A 22789-nucleotide genomic window follows, 5' to 3' on the forward strand; every position below is an offset into this window, starting at 1 on the left:
AGAAATGTCCACCTATTTCAATATGCTGCCTTACTATTTTTAATAAATTGGCTGTACAGTTAATTTCAACTTATTGTAGACCGGCTTAAGTTAAGTTACATCTCATATGACTTAAATAATTTTAATGAGTTGATGTAAAAAAAAAAAAAACGTCATCACACTCTAAACAACAACAACAAAGCAACAACAACAAAAAAAACGTAACAAATGTACACCGTAAAATAAACTACAAATAATATTACCCAGACTGCATTGTAATATACAAAATGCATTGGAATACTGAAGTAATATACCGTAAAAACAATGAATTCTGCGTAATAATTTTTGTTGTTTTCGAGAAAGTAACCTATAGGCTACTTTCTCGAAAACGACAAATATTACCCAGAATGCATTGTTTTTGCAGTATATTACCAAAGCCACTGGAAGGCAAGCCTGCAACCTTTAGCCAAAAATGTGTAATGGCTAATGCTAACTGGCGGTACGCAGGGAGGAGTTTTGAACGGCGACACGATAGGCTGAGAGGTGCCGCACGTGATTAAGTTAGCCGTTACGCTTTCTCCAATGGTAAGAGATACAGACCCTCTCATCTCCCTATAATAATACAACCTCTGATATTACAATGCATTCTGGGTAATATTATTTGTCATTTTCGAGAAAGTAGCCTAGGCCTCTTTTCTTAAAACAACAAATATTACCCGGAAATCATCGTTTTTATGGTATAATAGCTATTTTTTTCAAAGGAAAACGGTATTTTACTGTGTAAATTTGTTTCGTTTTTTTTTACAGTTATTTTTATTAGAGTGACTTCTTGATTTGTGCTTGTATTTTTCAATGTTTAAAAAAATCTTAATTCTGTTTTGGAGAAATGTTCTTGCATCACAAATGTCCAAGAATCAATGTTTTACATTAAAAGGACATTTAGTATTTATGCTACAAAGATTTTTATGTCAAACAAATAACTTATGTAAAGAATCCTGAAAAATAAAACGCATCGCGTTCAAACTGTGGCTGGCTGTATGAAACACAAGGGAGGATGCAGATGTTTGAGGAAAATCAGTGCCACGTCTGAAGAAGGGTGGAGCAAACGAGAGCACGACACGACAGCCTTCATCATCATCATCATCATCATCATCCTTCACAACTCCGCGCTCATGCGCTAAAAGCGTTCGCGTCGCTCAAACAATTTGAAAAAGTGTAAACGCAGAGACTGGGAGTTGAGCGAACTAAACTAGCGAGTGAAGGAATGAGAGCAGATATAGAGCGAACTGAACGCGACGCTCGGTGACGGCACTGCACAACAGAACGCTGCTGGACGCGGAACGACATCTGGACACACGGAACGATGACCGTGAAAAACAGAAACAAGAACAACTCGAACTCCAACGACAAAACAGTCCCGAGTCAACAGCAAGATGACACGGCGAAGAAAAGTCCTAAAGTCGCTAAAGCTGAAAACGCGGCGGTCTCGAGCCGCGGATCCGGATCAGGCGCGCTGATAAAGTTCTTATCCGCGTTATTTTATCTGGCGCTGGCGGCCGGAGCCGTGTTCGCGTCCCTGTACCTCCATCAAGAGCTGTCGGACATCAAACATGCGAACTCCAGACATGAAGAATCAATGAAGAAGTGCACGACAGCGGCGCGTGAGGTGGAACATGCGCTCCAACAGGTTAGTTGACTTCATTCGTGCCTCTGTAGGGGAAAAACGTCCACATAGACACAAAGCTAACAAAAATATGTTTGATTGCCTTTAAGTTATACAAATATTTTTTCTGAATGTTCTCAAAACGTTCCATGAATGGACATTATTAAAGGCCAGATAACGTTGAACAAACGTTCTATTAATGTTCATGGAATAACTTTGAGAGAACCTTGCGAGAACGTTCACTGGGAATTGATAAAACTGAACAACTGTACTGAATAATAGCAGCACATTTCATGAAATTGATCACAAATAGACAAACTATCAGCTGTTAATGCGGACGTTAACCACACACAGAACTCAACATCACTGTGTTTTCTGAGTGATCACACAAGAGAAAGACATTAAATTCAGTTGAAATGAGGAGAAATAGTCCTGCAGGCCCTCAGGATGACGTGTTCGTCTGTGATTGGCTGACAGGGTTGTGCCGTGCAGCTTAAATGACTGTTTTAAGGCGCAGTATTGGTATCCAACACGACAGGAAGTTTATTTATGCCTGGAGGAGTTTCATGCACAGCAGCGTCAAACATATAGGACACAAAAATACAAACATATTGACTGGAATGACAGACGTTTGCTTGAATCGCCTGAGCTGGGAGTCGCTGACAGATCAGGCACAGGCTGAGAGACCTGAGCGACCTGTTTGACCCTGCCTCGAGGGTGAATCACTGGATTCAGCAGCTTCTTTTACACTTCGTTTGTCTCACTGAAGTTAGTTTCTCATGCACCACTGGACAAATATGTGTAGAGAGTCCCAGCACAGTTTAAAGTGTGGGCGATTTGGCCAAAAAATATTATCACAATATTTTTTCTGGTGTCTCCAGAATGTGTCTGTGAAGTTTCAGCTCAAAATACTCCACAGATCATTTATTATAGCTTGTCAAATTTGCCCCTACTTGGGTGTCAGCAAAAACACGCCATTTTTGTGTGTGTCCCTTTAAATGCAAATGAGCTGCTGCTCCCGGCCCCCTTTCCAGAAGAGGGCGGAGCTTTAACAGCTCGCGCTTCGGTCGCTCAACAACAACAAAGCTGGAGAATCTCACGCAGCCAAAATGAGGATTGTCAGTAACGGTGTTCAGCCTTACATTGTTCAAACCGGAGTCGACACTGATGGAGAGACTCAGGAAGAAGTTACAACTTTTAGACGTTTCTGAATGGTTAGTGGATAAATTTATGTAGTTGCTGTAGAGTTGATTCAACTCATCGACTAGCATGTGCCGTCATGTTAATCTTTTGTGTTGAATTGACCCTCGTTTGTGAAGCAGTCCGGCGTAAAATGACGGCATGACAACAACACTCTACTACAACAACTCTTCCTCTTCTCTAAAGCAGCCCAACATGGCCCCGCCCCCTTTGTTGTGTGTTCTCGGGGGCGGGGTTTATGTAAATTTTAGGGTTAGTGATGTCACCAACCTGGAAAGAAGCTAATTGTAGTCCCTACCAGCCGTTTGTTGTAGTCCTTAAAAAGCGATTTCTGTAAAAGAAAATATCTCTTTGCATTGAACTTTGAGCGTCGTATCTTTGCAGATGTTGTTTATGCTCAAACAGCAACATTATACACTAACTAAAGTTAAAAAAGTGAAATCATAATCAACCATCCTTTTAAACAGCTTGTAAATATACTTTATTACTAGAAAAAAAAAATATATATATATATATATATATATTTTGGCAATAACGGTTTCTTGAATGTTGAGTCAAGAACCCTAGAGTTCGATATAGAACTCCATTGAATTTTTTTCTAAGAGCGCAGATATTCCAGATCTAGTGACCACGAACTAAGCGTCTCTGCTCTTCTCTGTCTCCAGATCAGGTCCATGAAGGCGTCTCTGGAGGGTTTGGAGAGCACGGTGGTCAGTGCCAGGACTGATCTGGAAAGCACCAGCCGCGCGGTGCGAAAAGGAGAGGCCGACTCCCGGCGGATGGAGGATGCTCTCCAGAAACTCCAGAATAAGCTCTTCCAGGACCTGGCGGAGGGCATTCGGGAGGTGAAGGATGCTCGGGAGAAGGACATGTCCTCGCTGGAGGAGCAGCTGGCCCAGCTGAGCCGCTCCCTGTCGGAGAGCACGGTGGAGTTCGCAAATGAACAGAGCCGGTATAAGAGCGATCTCCATGAGCTCAAAGCTCGTCTGGAGGAGCAGGACGGGCCGGCGCTCCTCGTACAGGAGCTGGCATCCATCAGCAGCGCCGTGGCCAATCTCAACACCGCCAACGAGGTGGCCGAGGGAAACATGGCGGTGCTCCGGGAGCAGATTGCATCGGTGAGTGGTGAGCTGCAGACCAGAAACAGGGAGGTGGCGTCAGTGTCTGAGGAGGTGGGTGCCGTGAGGACGCTGGTGCAGAGCGCTGTGGGAGCCTTACGGGAGGAGGTGTCCGCAGCACGAGCCAGCGTCCAGACCACGTCAGACCAGCTTCAGAGCCTGAATGACCAGCAGGACCAGTCCAGCGCGGCTCTCCAGAGCCTGGAGGCACAGCTGAGAGAGGAACTGCTCAAGCTGGAGAAACGGAAGGATGACCTGGAGGTCCGACTGAAGGCCGCGGAGGAGAGCCAGGAGGTCTCGGCGTCCTCGCTGTCAGAGCAGACAAACAGACTGAATGCTCTCGAGTCCAAGTATGAATCCCACGAGAACTCACTGTCCGGCTGCAGGACGGCAGCGGAGGCGCTGAGACACGATCTGGAGGGGATGAAGAGCCGTCTGGGAGAGCTGCAGACGAGAGTAGATGCTCTAGACGAGACCCAGGAAACAGAGCAGGAACCAGAGCAGGAAACAGAGCAGGAACCAGAGCAGGAAATGGAGCAGGAGCCAGAGCAGGAACTGGACGCTGTTCAAGATGAAGAACCAGAAAGTCCTCCTGAACAGCTGGATGAGTGAGACTGAGATGAGCTACTGGAAGCAAAGCTGTAATTCTGGATGATCAGGTGTTGTGGGTGGTAGAAATGTGAACAAGAAGCTTTTTATAGGAATGATGAAGGGGTAAACTGCTGTTTCTTCAATCTATGAATACCTGCACTGTATTTTTTACCAGCTCAGCTGTTTTCCAGGGTTACTGGAAGTCTCAGTAACAGTTCAGTCTCTGAATGTATTAGGATGGTAGTTGTTTTCCAATAAAATGTTTATTACCCTTTCAAACAAATGTGTTAATATCTTTACCTGATCAAATGATCTATATTATACCCAAAAATACATAAAATGGCACTGTTAATATGACATAACATGAGAACATTTTACACATTTCAGTCTATTAATTTACAAAGACATTTTCCATATAATTTTGTTTATTCACCATTAGGTGGCCTCAAGCATTAAACAAGCATTAAAATCAGCTAAAACAATTAAAATCAAGATATTTCATGTAATAATTCATCCAGTTTTTTGTCTTTGAGGAATCAGTGTTCCCATGATCTTGAAAATCTGAATACTAATTAATCATACCTAAAAGTGTGATTTCTTGACCTGGAAAAGTCATGTAAATTAATCATATATTAACTCCATGGGCATTTATTTCTTTTGATGAATGTACATTTTTGTAGTTATTCCAAGTGTAAATTGTGTTGTGCTTGTCATTAATCCAGTAGATCATGAACATGTGGAAGAGTCATGTAACTTCACTGGTTCAAAAGAGTGGAAGCCTGAAGAACATTCAGCTACTCCTGCACAGAAACTAGGAGTGTCCAGTATTGTTGTGGATAATGGGGTTTGTCAAAAGGGGGTTGGCCTTGGAGCCAAAAAGGTTGAGAAGCACCGACTTAATCCATTCAGTCATTAAAGATTCTTGATCTTAAAAGAGATGCATAGTTTTAAATCAAGACAGCACAAGCACACTTCAATCATATCATTTTTTTTTTTTTTTATACAAAATATTGATTGATTGAAGTTGGGTTTCAAAGCATGAAGCAAGTGATATGTTCAAAGTAAAAGCGAAGGTCTTGGACACTTTCTGGTCGTCAGACTTTGTAGAACCCGTTTATGTGTTAATGTGATGAAATACACCAGTGGCGGAGGGCGAGATCTGCTTGGTTACAAACATTCTTGCAAATATCTTCCTTTGTGTTCAGCAGAACTATCCCTTTAAGAATGTTTCTTGAATCTGGCCCCAGGCATTTCCAAGTGTGTTTTGGGGTTGTTCAGCTAACGTTGGACACTTGTCCACAGACTCCATTTGCTCTTCTGAAACGACTCATTTTTGTAAGTTCACCTGTCAATATATAATCCCTGAACAGAGGATTTGTCTCACTTGAGCTCAAGTGAGACAAATCCTCTATCAACTTGCAGTTCTGACTGTTTAGTTTTTCTGAGAGTTTATAATGACCTAATTTCTAGGACCCTAGTTCTTTTGTATGTATTAGGAGTTCATACTATTTTTCAATTCTGTATTTGTATTATTAATTTTCAGGAATGATTTAATTGTTTGAGATTTAAATTTAATTGATATATTCTCCTAACCAAATCCTAAACAAAACCATTAGTAACCCTTTTGAAATGTTTAACCTAATTTGTTTCAATATATGAGGCCCTGTATTCTGGTTTTAAATAAGTTTTCTTGGAAAGAATGACTTTATTTTTTCAACGCAGAAGTAAGCTATTTTCTGTGTATGTATATACATGAAACATGACGTTGGTTACCATATTCTTACAGTTATTATGGAAAAATATAAAAATGATGAGACAAGTTGATGAGAAATATTCTTTGTTTTAATAAATAGAGTAATTATTACAATGGTAGTGTAAAAATAGAATTGTTTTGGTTGTTTTCTTGATGGTCTAAGTAATTTTTACTTGTTTAACCTGAAAAACTTTCAACATCAGTGTAACTGGAACATGACTTCACAGTTAAATAAAACAGTGAGGACTTTGCCGCCTCATTCCAGAAGTTCACTGCACACAACTGGTCAATACCAGCGTACACGAACATGACAATCATCATGGCAGATTTCACGGTTCAGTGTTTCTGCAAGGGCGTATTAATGCTTTACATGTAAATGTTGCTTTAATTAGCAGATCTCATGTAGCAGCTCTTGAAAAGCACACTAAATGCCGTGTGTTTTCCAGTTGGAAGCACACAGACTGTCCGATCATGTTGATCTTGATTCTGAGGTGAGTGAGTCCACTCCTCATTTAGGGCGTCAGCTGGTCCAGTGTGTCGTGCGTCATCTCGTCTCTCACGGTCTGACTCGAGTCGCGGTTGGAGAAGCGCTCCCTCAACTCCGCCACTTCTCCCTCTCTGCTCATCATGTCTTCAGCCAGCTGGCCGATCCTCAGCGTCAGGTCAGCTAGTTTGGGCTCTACAATGGCGAAGTCTTGTCTGATGGTGAAGACTTTGGGCTTCAGGTCGTCTGCGAACGTCACCATCTTGCGCAGCTTGGCTTGACCGCTCTCCAGCGCCAGGATTTGCTCGGCGAGCTTGCGGTTGTCCGTGGAGAGCTGGTGAACGAGTGAGCTGATCTGATCCAGTCTCTGGCCGTTCCTCTCGGTGGAGCTCTTCAGACCGGAGACGCGGTCGATGCTGCCGGCCAGCAGATCACCGATGCGCTTGACCATGAGCTTCTCGGTCTGGACCACCTTCTCCTCCAGGGCGTTTGTCTGATTGAGCAGTGCCTCAACTTCGGTCTCCAGGCCAGCCATACGCCGCACATCCGTACGGATGGAGGCCACCTTTGAGGTCACGTCATTGGAGACCTGCAGGGTTCGGCTCTCCACGTCCTCCACGGCTTCAGCGAGGGTGCTCAGGTCCTGCTGGAGCTGCTGCCGTTGACCGGTGAGGCTGGAGAAACGCGCCTTCAGTTCATTGACCTCCGCAGACAAAGCCTCCATCTGGGAGACGACCGGCGTTCCCGCCAGACCGGACATCAGCGCATGGACACTCGCACACTAGAGAGGACACAAGTACACTTTGAGTACATACTTCAGGCAGAAAGAAGTCTATGGAAGCCCATTTCCAACACATAAGAAAAGATTATGCTTTGGTAAATCATAATTGTAACATTAAAACCAATAGAGTCAAAATTGTGATATGAAAAAGTCAAAATTTGAAAAAATTATGACATACTAAGTTGAAATTAACAGAAAGTTTAAATTGACTTAAAAGTCATAACTATTGCAAAGATATCATTTTGGTTGTCTTATTTCAATATTTTTAATTGAAAAAATAATGTCAGTCATAATTACTTATGTTAATTTTGAGATAAACATTCGAAGGCATGACATATGTCAATTATAAATTGTCATAATTATGACTTGGTGTGTTATAATTCGACTTGTCATTTTTGACTCTTAAAATTTTAACTTAGTATGTCATTATAGTAATTATAACAGTATGTCATAATTAAGATTTACCAAAGCATGATTTTTTTTCTTAAGTGGTGGAAATGGGCTTTTTTTTTTTTATAGAAGTTGTCAGAATATTTTCAATATAGAGTAAATAATTGTAGAAGTAGTATTATGAACCTGTGGAAGTAATTATTTTAAAATCCAGATGCGTTTGAGCCCACTTGACAGTGGCTGTAGAATTAGGTGACTTCCATTAAACAACGAAGGGTTACCAAATCACTGTCCAGATGTGAATGTCATGTGGGGATACCTTATCTCTAGAGATGAACAAGTGTCCTTGGGAAATGCTGAGTAAGGCCCAAAGACAAGGGGAGTGGGCTTCAATGTTGGGAAGCAGGTGTGGAGATTGAGCTGTATTATCATTGGTTAATGGCTGATAAGAAAATGGTATAAAGATGGGGACTCAATCAAAGACAGATGTCCTGCAGGCATCTCAGCTTTGTTGCTTCATCCAATAAAGTCTTATTTTGACTTCTGGAACTCTTTGAGCTTCATTGGCAAGAAAGAGATGACTTTTTTCCACAACAAAGTCTGATTAAGTCCAGAAGGGATGTGAAATGAAACGTTCTACATATTACACATATTTACTGAAAAAATAATTTATTCAAGTTTTAATGATAACTTGGACACAGCAAAACAATATGAGATGACATACTGTAATATCAGAGTTCATAGGAGTCAGTGAAAGAAGAATCAACGTTCACGAGTGAATCCATACGAGCCAACAAGAACGCTGTAGAGATGTGAGGCTAGATAATCTCTGACTACAGATCTCAATAATAGACACGCCTGATGACTGGAGGTGGAAAGAGTCGCAGGACTGGATTCGACACATTGAGATATTTTAATTTATCACATAAATGACAAATCACAACAGTCAATTTATATCAATTATACAACATAAAACAGCGTTTACAACCCATTTTACTTCCATAATGTGATGCATTTCAGGCAATTGACTGAAAACAAAACAGTATGGGACTTGATTTTTGCATCAGCTATTGAACGAATCATGAATAGTGAGAGATTATACCAAAATGGAGCCTGATCTGAATGAGATTGTCAAAACGACACCTTAAATGGCTATTGGTCAACATTATTAAGTGACATCAGCCAAAAAAAAATTAAGTCAGTTTAGAGGAAAGATTATGAAGACAAACATTTTGTCCCTTTAGAATAATTTGCACTGATAAATCAGCCACAACAACACACGACACACATATTAAAACCGCATATAAAGTTTATCATTTTGATTTTATGTTGAATTTAGTGTTTAGAACAAACACATCAAATGTACACACAAAACTAGCACAAAATTGTCCTGTGTCCTGTTTTGTCCGTGTGAAATCTCTGTAATGAGTTTACAATGAACGCATTTTCTATTTACTCTACATGAGTTTAAAAACATGAGGTTTATGTAAAAAATCTCAGCATCCCTGGGTTTAATACAATACAATTATGTCACAACCACAAAAATAACTCCGACTCATCCCTCATTTTTGAGCTCACGTTGAGGCGTTTATAATGGACGCAATGTTGGATGGATTGAAAGAAATCTGAAGGGTTTTTATATTAAAGCACTTACATTAGTTCCTTTTGCAACTTGTGGTTTAATAAGTTTATTACTTTTACAGTCACTTTAATGTTTACAGCATCATGAAGTTGTTAAACTGGATATAATTTAGTGTCTAAACTAGTGTTTTCCACACTAAAATAGTGTACATATGAAACATTAATTATACTGTTAAAACGAGTGCATTATTGAGATGTAAAGCTGGTCTCATCATTTTTACAATCGTTTTATGGCATTGTGTTGTCGTTGCAACGAAGATGTAAATTTGGATATAACGTTAGACAGAAATGGTTAGTAAGTGTTTTTTTTCCCATGCTAATCTCAATATTATAGCCTACTGTCTTTTGGCGATACTAATGAATCAGTTGACTTCCACTGTGTGTGTCTCACAGTAACCACAGTAAGATTTGTGATGTTTTGTGGTAATCAGCATTACGGCTGAAATGCTGTCGATTAAGCTTATAACACTGCGCTGAACGCTGAATACTGCTTTAAGACGCCACTGTACGTGCCCCATGTGTCAGAATTACAGTAGATGCGGCACATCGGTCTGGTTCCTCGACTCAGATCTCGTCAGGGTTAGTCCTCCTGCGAGGCCGGTCTGAGGTCACGTATCTGCGAGCGAGTCTCTCTCATACGGTCCTCTGCGCTCTGCACCTGCTGCTCCAGCTCCTGGACTCTCCTGAGGGTGGCGCTCATGTGCGCTCGGACGCGGAGCATGGAGCGCACGGCCTCTTCCGCGGCCGCCAGCTGTGTGTCCTGAGCGTGAGGAGCGCGTGACTCCAGCTTCTCCTGCAGCCCGCGGCCCTGCGCCGCCAGCTGCTCGAGCTGCTCCTGGAGCCTGGAGACGCGGCGGCCGTTCCAGTCCGTCTGCTCGCGCACCCGCTGCGCGTCCTCCTCCTCGGTGCGGTCCAGCACACGCGTGTTCCTCCTCGTACCGTCCTGCACCTCCTGCAGCCGCTCGCTCAGCTCACGCAGACGGCCGTCGATGTCGTTGATGTGCTCCGTCACATGTCCGTGTGCGGCGCGTGATTGTGTCTTGAGCGTGTGGAGCTCGTCGCTCACTGCCAGCTGGTCGCTCGTGCTCTGGAAGCGGAGGTTTAGCGCCTGCAGCCGGTCTGAAGACGCGTCCTGCTCCGCCTGCAGCGCCGCTGAGGTGTTGAGGACAGAGCCGAGGGCGTGTTTCAGCTTCGACAGCAGCGTGGCGCCGTCTGCGGAGGCCTGCAGCTGCATTCACAACACACGCGTCAGACGTCTGTCTGCTCTGGACTACAGAACTACTCATGCAGCGCTGCATACTACTGTATTAACACAGTCTGGGAAACAGCATCCAAAAAGTTTATGTCTTTCTTTTATTTAGTGGAAAAGAAATTAAGGTTTTTGAGGACTGGGGTTCAACGGGTTGAAGGTCCAAATGTCAGTTTCAGTGCAGCTTCAAAGAGCTCTACATGATCCCAGACGAGGAATAAGAGTCTTATCTAGAGAAACCATCGGACATTTTCTAAAAAAAAATGACGTAGACGTAAGTACCGATCCAGTGTTGACAAAGTGAACGTGAAAAGACTAAGTCAAGCGCCCTTTACAAAAAATGGTAAAACAACGACGTCGGACGATTTTGAAGTTGGAGGAGAAAATGAGACGGAGTTTTTTGCGTGACCTTTCCAACGTGATTACGTAATGCGTGGAGCATCACAGAGCAGTGCAAGATGAGCATTTGTGGTTAAAAAGTATATAATTTTTTTTTTTTTTTTTAGAAAATGTCCGATGGTTTCTCTAGATAAGACTCTTATTCCTCGTCTGGGATCATGTAGAGCTCTTTGAAGCTGCACTGAAACTGACATTTGGACCTTCAACCCGTTGAACCCCAGTGAAGTCCACTATATGGAGAAAAATCCTGGAATTCCTCAAAAACCTTCATTTCTTTTCCACTGAAGAAAGAAAGACATGAACATCTTGGATGACATGGATTTGAGTAAATTATCAGATTTTTTATTATGGAGTGAATTAATCCTTTCAAGTACTAGTATTTTATTTTTAGATAGACTTCACATGAATTTATTGATACTACCAGCCAAAACTTTTATTTGAATAAATAACAATTTTTTCATGTTTATGAAAGAAGTCTCTTCCACTCAGCAAGGCTGAATTTACTTGATCAAAAATACAGTAAAAACAGTGAAATATTATTACAATGTAAAATAACTCAAAGATTAGAAATATTTTTTAAAAGAAATTAATACTTTTACTCATCAAGGATGCATTAAATTGATGAAAATTGACAGTAAAGACATTTATAATGTTACAAAAGATTCTGTTTCAAATAAATGCTGTTTCTATTCATCAAATAATCAAATTTTTCACAGTTTCGACAAAAATATCAACTGTTTTCATAAATGTTTCATGAGCAGCAAATCATCATATGAGAATGATTTCTGAAGGATCATGTGACACTGAAGACTGGAGTAATGATGCTGAAAATTCAGAGGAATAAATTACACTTTACTATATATTCACATAGAAAACAGCTGATTTACATTAGAATAATATTTCACTGTTTATACTGTATTTTTTGATGGAATAAATGCAGCTTTAGTGAGCAGAAGAGACTCTTTCAACAGCAGCGACAGTAGCGTGTTGTTTTGAACACACGAGTTCATGACACGGACACGCTTATGTTTGTCTGAAGCTATTAAACTGAACTCAAAACTAACTTTACTGCCGTATTGTGATGTATTTCTGAGTGAAACGGCTATCAAACGGGAAAAACACAGAGGGTGGCACTTGATTTTATCGGTTGGTTGACAAAATAAAACCATGAATGAATAATTCACAGTAAAACTAGTAAAATAAACCTATCATACATTAAGAAATGGCATCAATTTTGATTTCACATGACATTTAAGTTATTAAAAATACATTCAAGATGCATTTAATACAAAAAAAAAGACAGATGAATATGTTTACAGTTACAAGTTATTTTGATATTTTTGAAGGGCTTACACAGTAAAACTGTATAGCTGAAGACTGTAATAAGGCAAATAGTCTTATTACAACTCATGATATAAGCATTTTCATTTGCATTGTAACTAATATTACAAGAGACAACTTTTTGATTTTAATAAGGGCTGTACTGTTTATTGTTAGTTCAAATGATGTTAACAAATGAAACCTTTCTGTAAAGTGAACACAAACTAGTTTGTTTAGTAGAAACGGTGTAAAGGTTTTTATGAAATAGGCACAGACTCAACTGTGACACTGTCTGTTATTTGTGTTTTCAGTGGATTTACACAAACCTTCTGTGAGACTTCAGTCAGTTTCTCGTCGAGATCCTGAACACTGCGGCTCTTCTCCTGCAGAAACTCGTACTTTTCTGTCATTTCTGCTAGTTTTGCGCCCTGCTGAAGATGCAGCCTGTGAGGACAGATGAAAGCACACACTTATAGAGGGGAAATATATATTTTCATGTTTGAAATATGAGTGAACTGACCATGTGATGCTGAGGGAGAGCGCGAGACACATCAAACTGACGCAGAGCTTCGCGTCAGGACTGAAAGGACTCGCTCTTTTAACCGGCTTCTTTCTTCTTCTCAGCGGCAGCGCTCCGTTTCTCTCCGTTCTGCTGCTTGTTTAAACTCTTCTGTCGCTGTTTTAAGTCGCTGATCTGCATGTTTGAAGAGCAACTGGAAAATCACCGCAGTTCAGTGCTAAAGACACACCTGAATTACTTGTGGATGCGAGTCTAGAGAGCAGATGTCATTCTCAGTTATTTTATGTACGTGTTTGGATCCCCACGGAGATTTTCTCGCGTCCCGTTTTTCCCATCAGATGCTGGAAGTTGTGGAAATCGCCACGCAGTTCCGCTGGAACAGAATGAGGGCAGAAGCGCGGGCTGGCTTAATGACGGTGGTGGAGTGGGCGGGGCTTAGACGAATATAAATAATAATTATGCTGTTTTTGCTATTTATACTGTTTATATTTCGTTCAGTGTCAATTCACATTAATTAACGTAATTATTTAGCTCTGTAAATTATTTTCGATGTGCGTTGCTGTCACGTGATACCTGTTACAGAACGGACCGCTCATAGCTGCTTGTTATTGCTCGATTAAGGTTTTTGAATAATCATTTTGTAGAGATTACTTGCTAGTTTATTTACATATGCATATCAGAAATTAATCATTGGACGTTAAAGGTTTATATAAAACAAATGTCGGTAATAATAAGTAAAACAACGCTCTAAGATTTGAATGAGTCTCAATGGAGGAATCGTGTCTGTGGGCCACCGCGCGCCCCCGTGTGGTCTCGCAGGAGCACGAGTCTCCGCCCACTGAAGAATTCATTTAAAGGGATAGTTCACCCAAAAATGAAAATTCTGTCTTTTCTTCTGCTGAACATAAAGGAAGATATTTTGAAGAATATGGGAAACTGAACAGTTCTGGGGCACCATTGACTTCCATAGTAATTTTTTTTTTCAAAATATATGGAAGTCAATGGTGCCCCAAAGCAGCCTGGTTACAAACTTTCTTCAAAATATCTTCCTTTATGTTCAGCAGAAGAAAGAAAGTTTGGAACAACGTGAGGGTGAGTAAATGATGACAGAAGTTTAATTTTTGGGTGAACTATCCCTTTAAATGAGATTATTGAATATTAAATAAATTAATGGTTGTTAAGCAACATAGTTTCACCAGGTGTAAATATATTTTTAAATAAATATTTAAAATGATTTAAAATGAATAAACAAGTTAATTGGGGTCCAAGCACTAATGGCCCATGTGGATGATTAGCGATCCAGTTGAAATGTATCTTATGATGTGGTTTTTATAGCAATGTCCATCTTGAACCTTCACCGAAAGTTAGGGTTTGATCATAATATGTGTGGACTTCTATATTCAACATTTACATTTAGGCTAGATGAATCTCATGTCATAGACAGTGGCGGCTCATCAGGGGAGGAAAATGGAGGAACAGCCTTCTCGAAATTTTGATATGGAAGAAATTGCCAACAATTTAATTTAATTTAATTGTAATGTTGTACATGCATACCTCATCATTTTTAATCAGTATGTGATATATACATTTAAAAAATAAAAAAGTCTAATATGTTTTGGGGTCAAAATGACATAATATTGATATCTTTTCACAATTTCTTAGGTTGAACCACCACCCATGCAGTATTGCCACATCAACCATCACATCCCGGTTCTATCCATTTTCTATGACGGAGTTAGTGATCTAAGGCCAGACTACAGACTTATAAGGCAGACACTGACAAATCTCTCCTCAGTCCTCCCATTATGATCATGGCTTGAGCTTCAAGTGCTTGTTTTTGTGTTCTGATTGGCCAGCGGGTCGTATCCAGAGCCTTTGACGTACCCCGCTCTACTGTATATGACGTTGTTCACTGTGTGGCGAATAAGATTGTGAGCAAAATAGCCCAAGTCATTAATTTCCCAGCTGTTGAGAAATTGCAGGAGTTTGGAGATGGATTTGCTCATCTCGCCAGATCTGCAGCTTTTAAAAATGCTGTAGGAAGCATTGATGGGTGCCAAGTGAGAATCAAGCCACCTAGTACAGATGCTCAGTGCTACCTCAACCGCAAACTGTTGTACTCAATTCAGCTCCAAGCAGTTCGTGACCACAGAGGCAAGAGATTTGAGCTTTAACTTTAATTTCTACATTTCCAGAACTGTCCATTTCACACCAACATATTGAGTTGTTCTGCAGTAAACTATACTAAACGATCCTGCGGGAGTGTGGGCAGGGCCTTGATAGTGCGGCTCCACTTCGCGCTCACTACTGCGCAAACTTGGGTCCCGAATCAGCACAAGATGTCAGCACCACATAGGGACATTGGCAGCTTCACTTTTCTACGAGAGTATAATTTTAAAAGTTATGAAATTACTTTTAAAATAAACAAATATAAAAGTTATGAAGTAAAATATCTAGCTTCCGCCAGACTGCCTTTCATATTCAACGTACGAAGAAAGCGCAACGCCTCTTGCAGTTCAAAACACTTACGTAGCGTAGTTTTGATGTTAGTATTTACTTTTAATAAATGCATTGCTAGAAAGAAATGCAGTGCTTTATTTTGCAGTAAGTTTGTTTAAGGTAAGAGTGTGTTTAGATCACCATGTTAACTGAGAGCAGTTACATTACTTTGGAGAAATATGTCAAATCGATTGAGATAAATTGTAAAAAAGTATCACTGGACAATTATGAGTAATTATTCTGAACATCGCCACAAGAGGGCACTAGTAGTATGTAAATCCCATTCAACTGGGCATGCCATACGCATGTGATAAGCCACTGATCACCATGCAATAATAATAATCTCCAAAATCGTGTGCATCCAATAATAACAGTGTGCAATGCATAAACATCTAACATCAACTAGCACATAGAAATATGCTGAACAGAAAGAGTAATACAGGCAGAATGATGCTAATCAGCTACTGTTTAGACGGGAAATTAAACTGCATTTCTCAGTAAAAGCAGGAAATATATAGACAATATTCACTTACTTGATATGTAGGCATACAGCAATTCAATATAGTCTTAATCTGAATTGCAATAGACCATCGATGGATGAACTATAATGAAGATGACAAACTTTACACTCTCTAACATACGCTGCATCTTCTCTCTCTATTTCCAACACGATTCCGCTTTAGCACAGCAGGTAACACCATGGTAACATTGTGCACTCTGATTGGTCAGGATTATCCGGGACATTTAAAGCATCCGGCCTTCTGTACAATGACTGTGCTGAATTCTGTTGGTATGATTATCTGCATTAAGTCCAACAACAGTGTACACTGTTTCCTCCCAAATTACAGCAAGCTTCCATTTCCCACATGCTCCCTTGTTGGCAAGCAAAACTCTATCACCAACATCGATTGGTTCTCCCTTGACTCTATTATTGTACAAGTCAGTATGTCTCTTAAGCTGATTCATGGCTAATGCCTGTGCGATGGGCATTGCCTCCATCTTATCTTTCTGAAGAGCCTGAATGTAATTGTCATAGGTAACAACATCAGGATTGTCTAGAACAGTTCCAAATACTAGGTCAATGGGCAGCTGTAATATCCTCCTAAATATCAACAGGAAAAGAGCATACCCCGTGGATTCATGGATGATGCAATTGTAAGCAAAAGTTAGATATTGAGTACTTGCGGCCATTTGTGCTTGGTCTTTGCCAGCAGAACATGTATCATATTGCCCAGTGTCCTGTTCATCCTCTCACAAGCTCCATTCCCCATTGGATGATCCTTGATTTTTGGACTCCAGTGACATTCAACAGCTCAGCGATCAGGGCACTCTCAAATTTGTCTGCTCTATCAGACTGAATACAGCCTGGGAAGCCATAAACACAGACATAGTTATGCTACAGTTGATGTTTGGCAGACACAGTAAGGCATTTGCCATTTTTGTGAAGTGATCTGTTACAACAAGAACATTCAGGGACTGGTGGGCAAAGTCCCCCACCGACCAAAAGTTTATGCAGGCGAGTTCAAGGGGCTCTGTTATAATGATGTTCTCCAACGGTGCACAACCCTCTGGTTCTGGCGTCTTGCTGATCACACATCGACGACTTCACATACTCCCTCACATCATTCTCCAGGCCACGCCAAAAGAACCTTTGCAGTCCGCTGCTGACCATGGTGTCCTGCTTGATCATGAATGATCGTCAACACCATGGTTTTCACTGCGTCAGGCACGAAATACAGGTAGGTTTTACTCTTGGTGACACTATTCTTCGAAACCCTGTACAACACACCATTCTTTATCAGTAGTATTCAGTAGTTTTTCATAAGCTCATTCATTTGTTCCCTCCTGTTAGGTCTCCGTCCTCTCTCGACAAACAAATCAATCTGCTCAAAACATTGTCTCCCTCTTGTCTTTTCAGTAGATATTCATGGGACATCACATCAATGTCAGGTGATTTAGATGGCATTGTTGTATGCGGAAGGTGAGGCAGCAACAATGCATGTGACTTGGTGTTTTTATCACTATCCCTACATGAGTGCAGAACATCTTCCACTTCCTGCTTTGACATCGTACCAGGTAAGGAGACTTTAGCTGTATATCAGGCAATGGCCACTCCTCCAGTATCAGGAGTACTGTCAAAAGGGTGAGTAGACAAATGAAAGACATCTTGGACACGGTCTGTGTGCACACCAACCACTTCTGCCAATAACTCCTTGTAAGGGACTCTTGTCATAAAATGTAATATGCCAGGCTGCACAAAGGCCTCTCGGTTCAGGGCATCAGCAACCACGTTTTTTGGACCAGGAACATACTTAATGTCTTACTTGTATGGTGCTAGCTTAGCAACCCATCTGTGTTCACAAGCATCTAATTTTGCTTTTGACAATATGTATGTTAATGGGTTGTTGTCTGTCCAAACCGTGACTTCTGACCCCTGAGCCAATGAGGGAATTTGTCACAGATAGCCAATTTCATGGCAAAAAACTCCAATCAATGTGCAGGGTATCGTGACTGAGCATAGGTAAGTGACTTGCTTGCAAAAGCAACTGGCATAGATACTGTTCCACCAGCTGGAAGCTGGGACAAAACTGCCCCAAGTCCATTATTTTATTTTAAACAACTCCAAAAAGAGCATTGCCATATTTACTTATTACAAACCAGTCTGGCTTTACTTCTTTCATATGTTTTTTTAAAGCACTTTGGGAACTTCGCCATTGACTTTGGTTGAATTAATTCTCTTTCAACCATTGTAGAAAGTGCATGCTATCACTATTGTCAACAATAAGTCATACTCCTGACTGCAATGACCTCTTCTCATAACCCCTGTTATGGAACAAACTGCTTATGATTATGCTTTTATTAGACATTTTTCTTGGTTTTCATTTCTCTGAGTTTCTTCTCTATGGGCAGCAGGTCATTCAGTGTAGATCTGGAACTCACTCCTCCGGTCTCTTTGCTTCATTGCTTCAATCTTGGAATTCAAACCTCTACTCAAAACTTTGTTTTCTCTGTGTTATTTATCTTAGAGAGATGCATGTAATTGTTCTCAACGTTTATGTAATGTTATGTTATCATGTTCATACTATGTAATGTGCTGCGTAATGTTATATTTTGTCTTGGACTGCTCATTGTCTTTGTATTTTTTTTGTAATACTATTTAAAGCAATCTTGAGTGGAGTTAGTAAAGGTGTTGTCCTGATTCTCAATAAATTGTGTTCTTTGAGTGACTGTCTGAGAAGGACATCTAGTGGACGATTTATGCGGCTTTACAGCAGAGACACAACAGAGTTTAGTTCCAGCTGTTGCTGAACAATTTATTTAGAAATAATTTGTTTTGGAAGAAATTACACTTGAGTAATCTAAGCAAAACCATAAGCAAAATATGTTGTGTTATTTTGAGACAAAAACGGAGAGAAGGTGAGAGTAAATCACGACAACTACATCATTGTGTGGGATCGTACTACAGATTGGTGCCATGACCCGTCGTTTGGTTTGCTGGTTGCTGACTGCCTGGGACGCTGCAAGTGTGAACGTCTTTGCTGGGACTGTGTTGACATCAGCATTGATCTGCATGACTGGTGCAGATCTGCAGGACTATTTTGAAATCTTTCTGGATTAAAGATTAAGAGGAGCATTACTAGTCACACCTGACAGAGATTTTCAGTTTATGGGTCCTGAGTTTGCAAGCACTGGGAGGGGTGGGGCACTTCGATCACCAGTTGATACCAGGCCTGACATGTTCTATAGTCCAAACACATAACCTGGTAATCCAGAGTATACTAAAGCTGAATCAGGACTCTCAAGTGAAATGAGTAACCTTGTTAGACAAATTGCATCTGAAATTGACAAAGCTATCAGGGATGGACATTCAGTACAAGTTTGGTGTCTAGTGGTCATTTTGGAGAAACCACTAACATTTCTGACATCAAGGTATCGGATGCAACCATCATCATCAGGATCGTCTGATCCTGATCATCAGGAAATCGTCCATTGAATTTGTGTTAGTGTTAGTTTGGAAGAAGAATGTAGATTTAAGGCTATGCACTGACTTTGGTGGCTGAACATTCGTACAGTGAAGAACGTACATCCTCTCCCTTACCAGGCAGATGTACTAGCAACTTTTGGGGGATGTACTGCAATTTGTATACTATCAACATTTCATTGAGAATTACTCCATGATTGCGAAGCCTCTTTTTCAGCTGATGTCTGGCCAGAAGAAACCTAGGAAAGTAAGGGGTGTAGGAAAAAGGTCAGGGGCTGTCCGGAAGCTCACTCCTGATGATTGGATAGATGAATGTAAAGGGGCATTTGAGAATCTGAAGACTGCGCTGGTAAAACAAATTCTGCTTACCCACCCTGACTTCTCAAAACAGTTTATACTGACTGATGATGCTTCAACAACTGGACTTGGGGCCATGCTCTGCCAAGTTCAGGAGGGTAATGCGGTCGCAAAGCCAATTGTTTTTGCTTCAAAGTCACTTCATCATGCTTAGTCTAAGTATCCAGCTCACAGGCTCGAATTGTTGGCAATGAAATGGGCCATATGATTAATTCAGCCACTGGCTGAATATAGTATAGTATATTTTGACCAAACCAAAACTTGATGCCTATGAGCAGAGATGGGTCATAAAGTTGGCTCCATAACTTTAAGTATACTGCTCTGACTCTTCTTGGCACGCAGTGTACAGGTTCATGACAGATTGTCACATCTGTCCTGTTTAACTCCTGGATGATGACCTCCTTTAATGTCCTGATCTTTAATAGGGAGTGTTGTACAACTTGGCTCTAGTCCAGTGTGTCTGGATCTCCTGAAGGATCCAGTGACCATTCCCTGTGGACACAGTTACTGTAAGAGCTGTATTACAGGCTGCTGGGATCAGGAGGATCAGATGAAAGTCTACAGCTGCCCTCAGTGCAGACAGACCTTCAGTCCAAGACCTGCTTTAGCTAAAAACACCATTCTGGCTGACGTGGTGGAGAAACTGAAGAAGACTAAACTTCCTGCTGACTGTTACGCTGGAGCTGGAGATGTGCAGTGTGACGTCTGTACTGGAAGAAAACACAAAGCTGTCAAGTCCTGTCTGGTGTGTCTGGAGTCTTACTGTCAGAATCACCTTGAAGAACATGAAAGTTTCTTTAAAAGAAAGAGACACAATCTGACTGAAGCCACTGGACGACTGCAGGAGATGATCTGCCAGAAACATGACAAGATCCTTGAGGTTTTCTGCCGCACTGACCAGAAGTGTGTATGTGTGCTGTGTACAATGGATGAAGCACGATGGATGAAGCTGCAGCACAGAGAACAGAGAAACAGGTATAAAATTTAATCTAGACACTGATGAAATAATGTTGACACTATTTATACTGGCAATGTGATCAGGTAACATCATTCACACTGCAGACGTCAGCAGAAGTAAACAGTAGCTGCTGGACTTTCACTGCTGAGTGTATTTATGCTCCATATTGAACTTAACAGAAAATATGGTCAAATGCACCATAAACATATTGATCAACACAAACTTTTGTAAAACAGGCTTTGATGAAGCAACATAAAATTATAGAAAATATTCACCAGTTGTTTGACAAAATATATCTCTGTCAAGAATTACAAGTTAAATGCAGCGACAAACAAAAACACTTTCTTTTCAGTAAATCTGTCTCAGTCCATATGAACTCAGTCATTTATAGCTTCACTTCAGACTTTGGCTTTTGTTCTGTGTTTTCAAAATCAAATTTTGATGGAAATGTGATGCCCGTCTTCATGTAAATTAGAATGACTGATTCCTGATCAACATTTTATAACTGATGGCAGTTATTAACAGAAATACTCAATGTAGTGAGTGGAACATTTGAAACCACATGCTAACAAAACAAGACAGAGCGCACACTCATCCTGTGCACTCACAACAGAAGACAAACCATAGACTGTAAAAAATTTTTTAAAGTGTAATTTAAACCAAACTAGACGTGAGTGCCGGAATCCAAACACCACGCTTTAAACATGAATCAAGGCACACAGACAAGAGATCGCACTCTCACACAAAGACAAGATAATACAAAAGCATCAGGGCTCTGTCACAAAACCAAGAATAAACTAGACTGAAGTGACAGAACCCTGACAGATATAGTGACAGCAGTATAATGTGACATCTCTGTTATTGGTTTGTCCTTTAGCACCAGCAGAGGATCCAGCACAGACAGAAAGATCTTCAGCAGCTGAGAGAGGCTGTGGAGTCTCATAAGGTGAGTCTGGAGAAGAAGAGAAGTTTGAGAAGTCTCAGTCAGGACTCACTGAAGCCACTGTGTGATTGTGATGTGTGTCCTAACAGCGCTCTGCACAGACAGCAGTGGAGGACAGTGAGAGGATCTTCACTGAGCTCATCCGCTCCATCGAGAGAAGCCGCTCTGAGGCCACACAGCGGATCAGAGATCAGGAAAAGACTGCAGTGAGTCGAGCTGAAGGACGACTGGAGCGACTGGAGCAGGAGATCAATGATCTGAGGAGGAGAGACGCTGAGCTGGAGCAGCTTTCACACACACAGGATCACATCCATTTCCTGCAGGTAACAGAGATCTAGAAGAACAGGATCATAGTGGACTTGAGCAAGAGACTCACAGAGTCAAGTCACCTTCATTTATGTAGCGCTTTTTACAATACAGATTGTTTCAAAGCAGCTTTACAGTGTACATTTCATCAGATAGAGTTATTATGTTCAGCTGCGAAGTTTCTCTGAATAATGCAGATATACGCGTATGTACAGCTGGCTCATGAGAGGTCTGTAATCTGGGTCTGAAAGGTGTTTATTGTGAGAATGGCACACTTTGCATTCCTCAAGGATCAGGCTGAGCGTCTTTAAACAGCGGCATGTCTGACGATAGTGACGTAAGCCTGTTAGGAAAGCCTGCATGGAAAGCCCTTATATGGATATAGTTTGGGTGTATTTTATGCAAATGACTAATCTTGTGCACACGGACGCTTATTAGAATGCTCCAAATACACTAAATGAATTAGGCGGAGATTTTTTGTGAGAAGGTTTCCTGTGTGTACAAATACGAAATAATCCACACAATTATTAGTGAATGAGACCCAGTGACTTTCCTGTAGAGCTGCTGTACAGCCAAAACAATCTTTGTTGCATTAATTTCCTATTAGATTTTAGAAACTAATATGTTTTTAAGCAACTGAAAAAAGCACGAATGTC

General features: G+C 41.0%; 3 protein-coding genes across 6 annotated transcripts in view; 2 read left to right on the plus strand and 1 right to left on the minus strand.

The window, feature by feature from the left end:
* The window catches only part of LOC127511131 (tripartite motif-containing protein 16-like), a 163417-nt gene that overhangs the window by 128370 nt on the left and 12258 nt on the right, over positions 1-22789 (plus strand). The gene's annotated exons all lie outside the window — the stretch shown is intronic.
* On the plus strand, positions 1065-5550 carry ckap4 (cytoskeleton associated protein 4). Its single transcript, XM_051891830.1, has 2 exons — positions 1065-1666; positions 3508-5550. Exons 1-2 carry the CDS (start codon positions 1343-1345, stop codon positions 4570-4572), a joined length of 1389 nt encoding a protein of 462 aa, XP_051747790.1. The 5' UTR covers positions 1065-1342; the 3' UTR covers positions 4573-5550.
* On the minus strand, positions 6372-13488 carry ikbip (IKBKB interacting protein). 2 transcript variants are annotated; one of them, XM_051892006.1, is made up of 3 exons: positions 13089-13488; positions 12895-13012; positions 6372-7569 (listed from the first exon to the last, which is right to left on the minus strand). In XM_051892006.1, exons 1-3 carry the CDS (start codon positions 13118-13120, stop codon positions 6817-6819), a joined length of 903 nt encoding a protein of 300 aa, XP_051747966.1. In that variant the 5' UTR covers positions 13121-13488; the 3' UTR covers positions 6372-6816. The 2 variants fall into 2 exon arrangements, with proteins under 2 accessions (XP_051747966.1, XP_051747967.1); XM_051892007.1 differs by lacking the exon at positions 6372-7569 and adding an exon at positions 8612-10828 and having other exon boundaries at positions 13089-13487.

Source organism: Ctenopharyngodon idella, chromosome 4, assembly GCF_019924925.1.
Source record: "Ctenopharyngodon idella isolate HZGC_01 chromosome 4, HZGC01, whole genome shotgun sequence".
In the NCBI taxonomy this organism is placed as follows: Eukaryota; Metazoa; Chordata; class Actinopteri; order Cypriniformes; family Xenocyprididae; genus Ctenopharyngodon; species Ctenopharyngodon idella.

Bases quoted from the DNA above. Each gene is read 5' to 3' on its own strand.
- ikbip (XM_051892006.1), bottom strand. From the start codon at position 13,120: ATGTGTCTCGCGCTCTCCCTCAGCATCACATG. The intron at 13,013-13,088 runs GTCAGTTCACTC...CTGTCCTCACAG, and splicing joins CTCTCCCTCAGCATCACATG to GCTGCATCTTCAGCAGGGCG. The intron at 7,570-12,894 runs GTTTGTGTAAAT...TGTCCTCTCTAG, and splicing joins TGACTGAAGTCTCACAGAAG to TGTGCGAGTGTCCATGCGCT.
- ckap4 (XM_051891830.1), top strand. From the start codon at position 1,343: ATGACCGTGAAAAACAGAAACAAGAACAACTCGAACTCCAACGACAAA. The intron at 1,667-3,507 runs GTTAGTTGACTT...CTCTGTCTCCAG, and splicing joins TGGAACATGCGCTCCAACAG to ATCAGGTCCATGAAGGCGTC.